The 9,504-nt window shown below is 36.9% G+C and overlaps 1 protein-coding gene across 4 annotated transcripts in view; it reads left to right on the top strand.

The window, feature by feature from the left end:
- Nucleotides 1–6,039: 6,039 nt before the first annotated feature.
- Nucleotides 6,040–9,504, top strand: part of LOC138741092 (uncharacterized) — a 50,547-nt gene continuing 47,082 nt past the window's right edge. For all 4 annotated transcript variants that reach the window (XM_069894626.1, XM_069894623.1, XM_069894625.1 and 1 more), the window contains exons 1-2: nt 6,040–6,650; nt 9,194–9,334. In XM_069894626.1, the coding sequence (XP_069750727.1) occupies nt 6,604–6,650; nt 9,194–9,334 (188 nt within the window). In that variant the 5' untranslated portion in view covers nt 6,040–6,603. The remainder of the gene's footprint in view (nt 6,651–9,193; nt 9,335–9,504) is intronic.

Below are 9,504 nucleotides of genomic sequence, written 5' to 3'. Positions count from 1 at the left end.
TTTTGGTAGTCAGTAATTTGTTTTTTTTTTCCTTTCTACGTGAATCTTCTTCCAAATGTTGAGCAGATGATGTAGTACTGGTGAATTGCCATGTTGCACCAGCTTTTCATCCCACTTATAAAGTATATGTTCTGGTACCTTCTCCCCTATTTTATCTAGCTCTATCCTGGTCCAATCTGGTTTTTCCCTTCTTTGATAAAAATCTGATAGCTATCTTAATTGTGCTGCTCTATAATAATTCTTAAAGTTGAAATCCGCATTATTTAATTGGCATCGCTTCACTTTTATTTGCATTGACCTTGTACTCTGATATTTCTCTATATTCTTTTAATTTCTTATGTAATTCATTTATTGATAATTCTGGTTCTGTTAAGTATACTATGATGTCATCTGCAAATAGACTGATTTTATATTCCCTCTCTTTTATTTTTATCCCTTTTATTTTATTTTCTGTTCTTATCAATTCTGCCAGTGGTTCTATTGCTAAAACGAACAGTAAGGGAGATAGTGGACATCCCTGCCTAGTTGACCTGCTTAATTTAAATTGGTTCGATATATATTCATTTACTGTCACCTTTGCCATTGGGCCCTTATATAACGCTTTAATCCAATTAATATATTTCACTGGTAGGTGGAATCTCTGTAATACTTTGAATAAATAATTCCATTCTACCCTGTCAAAGGCTTTCTCTGCTTCTAAAGCAACAGCTACTGTTGGCGTCTTATTTCCTTGTTCTGCATGGATTAAGTTAATGAACTTACAAACATTGTCCGTTGTTCGTCTTTTCTTAATAAATGCAGTTTGATCTAAGTTTACTATTTTTGGTACACAGTCAGCCAATCTATTTGCTAATAGTTTTGCTATTATCTTATAATCTGAGTTAAGTAGAGATATCGGTCTATACGATGCTGGTGTTAGTGGATCTTTCCCCAACTTTGGTATTACTGTAATTATTGCTGTTTTACATAAATCTGACAAGTTTTGTGTTTCTTCTATCTGGTTCATTACTTCCAGGAGAGGAGGAATTAGTAACTCTTTAAATGTTTTATAGAATTCTATTGGGAGTCTGTCGTCCCCAAGCGTTTTATTGTTCGGTAGCTTTTTTAATATATCTTGTATCTCCTCTATTTCAAATGGTTTTATCAATTTGTTTTGCTCCTCTTCTTGCAATTTCAGTAGTTCAGTATTAGCTAGAAACTCATCTATTTTGTCTTCTTTCCCTTCGTTCTCAGTTCGGTATAATTGCTCGTAGAATTCCTTAAAGTTTTCATTGATCTCTGTTGGGTTATATGTAATTTGTTTGTCTCTTTTTCCTTGATGCCAATACAGTTCTTTTAGCTTGTTCTGTTTTAAGTTGCTAGGCTAGTATTTTATGCGTTTTTTTTTTTCTCCTAGCTCATAATACTTCTGCTTTATTTTCATTATCTTCTTCTCCACTTTATACGTTTGTAATGTTTCATACTTTATATTTTTGTCTGCCAGTTCTCTTCTTTTTGATGCATCTTCCCTTGTTGCTAGTTCCTATTTCCCTTTCCAGCTGTTCTATTTCCCGATTGTAGTCCTTTTTCATTTTAGTTACGTAACTTATTATCTACCCTCTGATGAAGGCTTTCCCATAATATAAATTTGTCTTTCACTGATTCCGTATTTATTTCAAAATACATTTTAATTTGGCGCTCAATAAATTCTCTAAAATCCTGTCTTTTAAGTAGCATGGAGTTTAATTTCAATCTATATGTTCTTGGTGGGATGTCCTCCAGTTCGATTGCTAATAACAGGGGTGAGTGATCAGATAACAATCTAGCTTTATATTCCGTTTTCCTAACTCTCCATTGGATATGGGCTGACAACAGGAACAGGTCAATCCTTGAGTATGTTTTATGTCTACTCGAATAATATGAGTATTCCTTCTCCTTTGGGTGTTGTCTCCTCCATATATCCAAAAGTTGCATTTCCTGCATTGATTTACCATAAATTTGGCTACTTTGTTTTTTTCTGCTAGTCTTTTGTCCAGTTTTATCCACCTTTGAATCCAAATTAAGGTTAAAGTCCCCTCCTAACAATATATTCCCCTGCGTATCTACAATCTTCAAAAAAATATCTTGCATAAATTTTTGAATCTCTTCATTAGGTGCATATATATTGATCAAATTCCAGAGCTCTGAATATATCTGACATTTTATCATTACATATCTCCCTGCTGGATCTATTATTTCTTCCTCTATTTTAATTGGTACATTTTTATTGATTAATATAGCTACACCTCTGGCTTTTGAGTTATATGATGCTGCCGTTATGTGCCCTACCCTGTCTCTCCTTAATTTATTGTGTCCACTTCAGTTAGATGCGTTTCCTGCACGAATGCTATATCTATTTTTTTCTTTTTTCAGTAAATTTAATAGCCTCTTCCTTTTAATTTGGTTATGTATTCTGTTAATATTTATAGTCATATAGTTCAACATGGCCATCTCATACTCTGTTTACATCTCATTTCCACTTCCTCACCACCACCTTTTCCCTTTTCCCCATTTTCATTTCTCAGTTTTCTTTTTTTGAACGCACTGTGTATGACAACACTTCTAAAACATAAAATATTTTAACCATTCCCACATTTAAAATTCCCCTAATCCCAAGTGTCCACCCCCACCTCTCTGAGTCACCCCTCGTCCTTTGACGGGCAACCGCAACTCCCCTTTCCTTTCGGACTGCGAACTCGTTCGCAAGTGTCAACTGATTTTGAAGTGACTGTTATTCTCTTCTATCCAACCCCCTCCAGAAAAGACTTTTATCTTCACATTACAACAAAGCTCCCCCTCTTCTTCTCCCTTACTTCCCTTTTCTTCCCTCTTTTAGTTCTTACTTGTACATTATTTTTACATCTTTATATGTAATTTGTCGTCGTTCTTTGTTCTTCATCTCTCTTTCTGTCTTGCAGGCGTTCTGCAAATTCTCGCGCTTTCTCCAGATTAGAACAGTCTGTTTTGGTGCCCCGGGATAACTATTTTAAGCACCGCTGGATATCTTAACATAAATTTATAACCTTTTTTCCATAGGGTCGATTTTGCTGCGTTAAACTCCTTCCTGGATTGCTGGAGCCTTGAAGAAGATCGTTGTATTGTTATGAGCCCATAGGACCCCAAAACCCAGCAGCAATAGATATTCACCAAGACAAATGTTTACTTAAACAAAAGTTGCTTTTAATGATCTTTAAACATGAAAACAAAATCACACTTTAACTTATCACTATTGACTTAACTAACCTAACTTAACTCCCTTCTAATTCTAAGCGCATGTGTATGTAATGTGTGTGTAAGTTTAGAAAAGTTATTTGATTCACAGTCCAATCTCACTTCTCATTCCTCCAAGTTTACTGGTTGCAGGCAATTCTTATACTGTGCACAGAATTTAACATTTATAAAGTTCACAGGCTTTGGTGTTTGAAAAGTAAATGGTTACTGCTCAGGAAGGTTCTTGTCGGTTTTCAGAGAGATATTTGTTGTTCACTGGACACCCACAACTGATTCCTTTTTAATCAGCCACTTCAGTGTCTTGCCAAAGAAACCTGCACCCTCAGGGTTCTCCAGATGATAACCTCTTTCTTTCAGGTCACCACAGAGTTCCTTTTTGTTTCTCTTATTTCAAGTGAAACTTTTGGTAGCCAGTCCGCTCATCTTGCATGAACAACACGGGCTTTGACCAGGCTGAACTAAGCACTTGCAACCTGCCTTCCAAATAGGGTTTTCCACAAGCTTGCCAGCTTGTCCTGTTCCTGTCGCAGCTGCTCCTGCTGACTGTATAAATGCAGAATTGATCTCTGTCTCTCTGTCTCTCTGTCTCTCTCTCTCTCTCTCTCTCTCTCTGAGAGAAAAGCCTGTTTGACTCCCTCTGATTGCAAAACCACATGACCCTCCTGGAGCAGCAAGTTCTAGAAAATCTGTGGCTCTGACAATTTCCTTCATCTGTTGCCTTTTTGTAAATGACAATCCATTAGTGAAATCTCTTGGGTACTCTCCAAAGCTTTTGCAAAGGCTCTGGGTTTGACATTAACACGCTCCAGGTTTTTAAATAAGATCTGTTTTAAAATGTTTGTATATGACCTACACTAAAAAAAACCTGCCCCAATTTATCTCCCAAAAACATCTATATATAATACAAACACAACATAATCTGTCACGGTATACTAATTTGGCAATAGTTGAAGTGAAAAAGATGAGTGGGTTAGTAGGTATGCAGGTGACACATAGATTGGTGGAGTTAGAACAATGTAAAGGCCTATCAAAGAATACAGCTGAATATAACACAGTTGGTTTCATGAGCAGAATGTGACAGATGAAGTTTAATTTGAGAAAAGGAAAAACAGGTGAATAGTGTGCTTCGTTTCATTGGGCAGAACATTGACTATCAGATGAAGGAAGACATGTTGCAGCTATATAATTCATTGGTCAGGTCACACTTGGAATATTGTGTTCTTTTCTGTTCACCACTTTGCAGGAAGGATGTGGGAACTTTACAAAGGATACACAAAAGATTAACTAAGATGCTGCCAGGATTAGCGTGCATGAAGTACAAGGAGAGATTGGGAAAACTTGGGTTGTTTTTTGTGGAACATTGAAGACTGAGGGGAAACCTAATAAAATCCATAACATTGTGAGAGGGATAGGGTAAAATATCAAATACTAGAAGACATGCCTTTAACGTGAGGGGCAAAAGTTTAAGGAGATTTGCAGGCAAGCTTTTTTTACACTGAGTTGTAGGTGTCTGAAACAAGCTCCTAGTGGTAGTGGTGGATGCAAATATGATAGCAGAATTCAAGCATCTTGGAGATAAACACACATCAATAGGAAGGTAATGGAGAGATATGAATCATGTTCAGGCAGAATGCATTTCATTCAATTTGGTATCATGTTTAGTGCAGACATTGTGGGCCGAAGGGTATGTTCCTGTACAGTACTGATCAGTGTTCCATTTCAATTATGAGCCAAAGGAAACTTATGAGCATAAAATAGCACATGTTGACGTGACCAATCCAAGCAATGCACAACTATTCTTAAAAGATAAGCAGCCATAGCAATCACAATTAGCCAACTAAGACTATTATAGCACAGTTTATCCATTTCTGCAGTATAATGTTTTGAAATGTATATTTTTATGACATGTAAAGAGTCACTTAGCTGGTCAAGGCTTTTCCAGCACTCAGAACATTCATCAACATAATTCCACTTTTTTCTTTGTATTTATTCTCCCACAATTTCCCATTCCCCTAGACTGCTACCCACAATATGGAGGAAATTTATGGCAGTTACCAGCATGTCTTTGGAATATGGGAGGAATTAGGACTATCCAGGAATAACCCCAGAAAATCCCATGTGCAGACTCAACGCAGATAGCACCCAAGCTTGGGTGACAGGAGCTGTGCAGAACCATCTCTAACTTCTGCACCACCATGTTAGCCATACAAACATAAAAGCCATGGAATTTTCAGATTATTTTTTATTTCTTGATAATATTGTAAATCTCATCTAATACAAATAACGAAATTCACACTTTTATTCTTCATCATTTGAATAAATCTCCTTCAGTTTTGTAGATAGTTCTTGCTTTTTTTGGTTTAAATATTCAAACACGTTGGTCATCAACTGTCTATTAAAAAAAAAGTATATATTATTACATTATATATGGAACTGCATAATTCCATCTGTGATATATGGTCTTGGTATATTTGTTGGAAACATAATAGGGAGTTTTACTCTAAATTGGTCACCCATTATGTAACTTCTTGGGTGTATTTGAAGTTAAGTGTGAAGTGGGAGCTTCCCTCTTCATGCAATCTCCTTGGTTAGTAGAGTACAACAAATCTACAGTTACTTATCAATGAAGATTTCTCTTCCAACTGCCTTACTTCAGATGCAACTTTAATGAAAATTAAAATTCTGTTTTCATTTAATGAATAGCATCAGAAGGAAAAGAGACGGGAACTCGGACCGTGGAGGGTTGCCGGGAAACCGGGGGAAGAGAGGGCGTCGCCATGGTAACGGGAGGCCGCCCGAGGGAACGGGGCGGAAGGGCTTTCGGTGAAACCAAAGAGAAAGAGGAGAGATAGATTCCCGTTGCCAGCGGACGCACCTCGACAATGAATATATTGATTATTTAACAGTTCTTCTCAACGCTGTTGCATTGGACAGAGCGGCCACGGCCTTTTACTGAGCGAGGCAGTCGCTTTGGGCCGAAGGGCAGGAATTGGAGCGAGGTGCGTTGAAGACCACGGTCCATCCGATTGCATGACCGTGAAGCGACTAAGGATGTTTGACCATATTAACGGTGCTTTGCTGATTGGTGTGGGTTTAAACTGATCATATCATCTTGCTTTGAAGTTTATTGCGCAAGATGAACATTGCAGCAAGGATAGGATCCTGGAACCGCTAAACCTTAATCAATCGCTTGACAGAGTGTGCTTTGTTTCAAGAAAGTGCCACATCACAAATGAAGATCAGTCAAACGGTGGGGTCCCGCCCAAAATGATGGTTTTAGCAAGTGCACTCCATGCTGTCTACTGTCCTTCATTCAGTTCATCTGATTTTGTTTCAACTCTGAAATCTTGACTCATGGCAACTTATAAAACTGAGAAAACATGGGGTGACTTGCAGAACAGGTAATGAGAAGAGTCGTATTGTATGTTTCGTTGCTAAAATTACAAATACTATATGTTGTAAGGATGGAAAAACTCGGTGGCTGCTTTATTCAATCTAATTGTATAGTTACTATCTAAAAATGAGAACTCAAAACTGCTTAGCTCATAGAGCCAGAAGCTGATTGGAGCAAGAGAGGTCAGGTGACCAAGGAGGCACTGAGGCAGCCAGGATCAACTCGATATGAAATGCAAGCTGATTAACAATGAAAGAATAACTTTATTGTATTACGTTATGCTACAGTATATCTGTTGTGTTTCATCAGGATTTGACTGGAACCAAGCTGTGATGGAAAGATTGCAAGGCCATCATCCCACAAATTGAAAATCTTTTGTAATTAGTGAAATATTTAAAGGCATTTTGATGGGATATTGAAGCATCATAACCTTGCTTGTCAGTGGCATTGCAGATGTAGTCAAGATTTTTGACCCTAAGGCAAGATGAAAGATGAGAATACATTGTTCTCTGGCTCTGATTTTCATCATCTCTGCACTTAATACAAAAATAACTTTTTAAAAATTACATCTCTTTGTGATCTTTTCATTTTATTGCTTTTAGTGTTGCAAGCACATTTATATTTTGGGCCCAACCCGCCACCTCTTTTGGTGCTTGTGTTGTTCATGGCCTTTAACTTGACCACCTGATAGTTTGTCCTTTTTGGAATTCTTTTCCCAACACTTGATTGTTGTTGCAAAGCAACTGACTGATTTCTGCAGAAGGGAACTTGGTAAATTTCATAACAATATTATTTTTTCATCTCCAAAACAATATGAATGCCTGATTAAAAATAAAAGAAAATGTTTACAAATAGATCTTCATATCATTTTGAAAAAATTCTTTGTTTACTTGGTACAACTTGCTGTTAATTCAGTCTGAGTCATCTCTCTCACATAATGTTCAAGAGGAATCTATTTTATAATTAATTGATTAAAGTTGTGTTAGTAATCTTCTTGGAAGGAATGATAAGGTATGGCTCATTTTGTTTTTGCATTTTTGGTGGTAAATCAGTACTGCTCCTTTATTCATCATTCAAAAGTTACACGTACTACATTAGTCTACAATTCAGGCTATTCTTACAAAACATATTACAAATGACAAATTCACACAAAAGACAAATCTCTGTTGATACTGTCAAACCCTTGGGGAGCCAACCATTTCCAGAGACCCTCAAAAATGCCAGTGAGCACTTTGGTTTTCAGAAGAGGGGCAGGCATTTAGTTCAAGCTGAACCCTCTACTGCCCGCTGCTAGTTATGGCTCACTTCAAAATGTGTTTTTCCTTTAGTCTTTAGAATTCACTATCCTTTATCATTATATTTTCTGTCACGTAAATTAACGCTGCAGAGATTCATTGAAAGGACTTTTTTTGTGCTGTACCGTACAGGAAGTCATCAGACTTATTTAAGGCTATGCCTACTCTTTAAAAAAGTAACTCTTTTCTTGTTAGATTTTCTTTCCACATAGCGATACCATTTTTCTTCTTATATTGCCTACTTATCTTTAGAATACCCACCATTTTATCAATTTATACATTCCAAATCCTAATCTCTCACAACCTCAAAATCTCCCAAGATACTTTACAGCCAACTTTTTAAAATTTATTCTGTTTTGTATTGTGTGGACACAACAGCTAATATGTGCACAGCAAGGTCCCACAATGGGTATTAAACATTGGCTCGGTCACTGTGGAATATTGTGTCCAAAAGGTTTCAAGATGTGCAGAAGAGAGAAACTACAATTATTCCAGAAATGAGTGACTTCAAAAATGTGAATAGATTGGAGAAACCTGGATTTTTCTCTTGAAACAAAGATTGTGAGGTATGCCGACAAAGGTATGAAGAATCAAGAAAGCATAAACAGAGAAGTTAGAAAGAAAGAGTTCACATTGATGGAGGAGTCAAAAACTGCTAGACATTGAATAAAGTGATCAGCAAAAGAACCCAAGGTAACAAGAGGAAACATTTATTTGTTCACTGGTTAAGATTTGGAATGTACTGCTATGGGTGATAATGGAACCTAATTCAATTGTAGCTAAATAAACATTCACATAGAGAATTTGCTGGGTGGGGAGAAAACAGGAGAGTGGACTAGCTGGATTGCTCTTACATACAATTGTTACAGGCTCAAAAGGCTAAGTTGTCTTTTTCCAAGCTCTAACCATTTAGATTTCAGATTTATTGTCAGAGTACATACATGACATCACATACTTCCCTGAGATTCTTTTTTCTGCTGGCGAGGCAGAATTTTGACTTAATGGTACTGCAAAAAATAAACTGTACTCAGTGAATACATGTAAGTAAATAAAGAACTGTAAACATATAACAAATGTAAAGAAACTGACTGCAATATAGAGAGAATTTTAAAAATCAATAAAGTGCACAATTAAGAGTCCTTAAATGAGTTGTTGTTGAGGAATGTGATGGTGGAGGGGTAGGAGCTGTACCTGAACCTGGTGGTTTACTTTATTACTCTATCAGTCCCTAATGGCACTCTATATTCCTTTGTAGTTTTAATCACATTCGACGACAGCTTGGCCTTGTTACTTGGACAGGATGGGATAACCCTGTGGATAGTGATGTTCATCAACGTGCCCATTCAAAGAGTCATCATTACAGGCAGAAGGTGTACTCCCCATCCAGCTTGCCCAGGTATGCTTATTTCAAAGATTCTTGATCATGTTTTTCCAATCATGTAGATAATTACTGATATGTACCTCAGATCCTTTCATACATATTGGCTGAATGTCCCTTGTTCATTCTGTAAAAATGGAAGCAAGGAAGAATACATGACAGCTGTGGCAAGGTGTAAATGACATAAA

Source organism: Narcine bancroftii, chromosome 8, assembly GCF_036971445.1.
Source record: "Narcine bancroftii isolate sNarBan1 chromosome 8, sNarBan1.hap1, whole genome shotgun sequence".
Lineage (NCBI taxonomy): Eukaryota > Metazoa > Chordata > Chondrichthyes > Torpediniformes > Narcinidae > Narcine > Narcine bancroftii.
The sequence above is the reverse complement of the archived record's forward strand: the minus strand, read 5'-3'. Positions and strand labels throughout refer to the sequence as shown.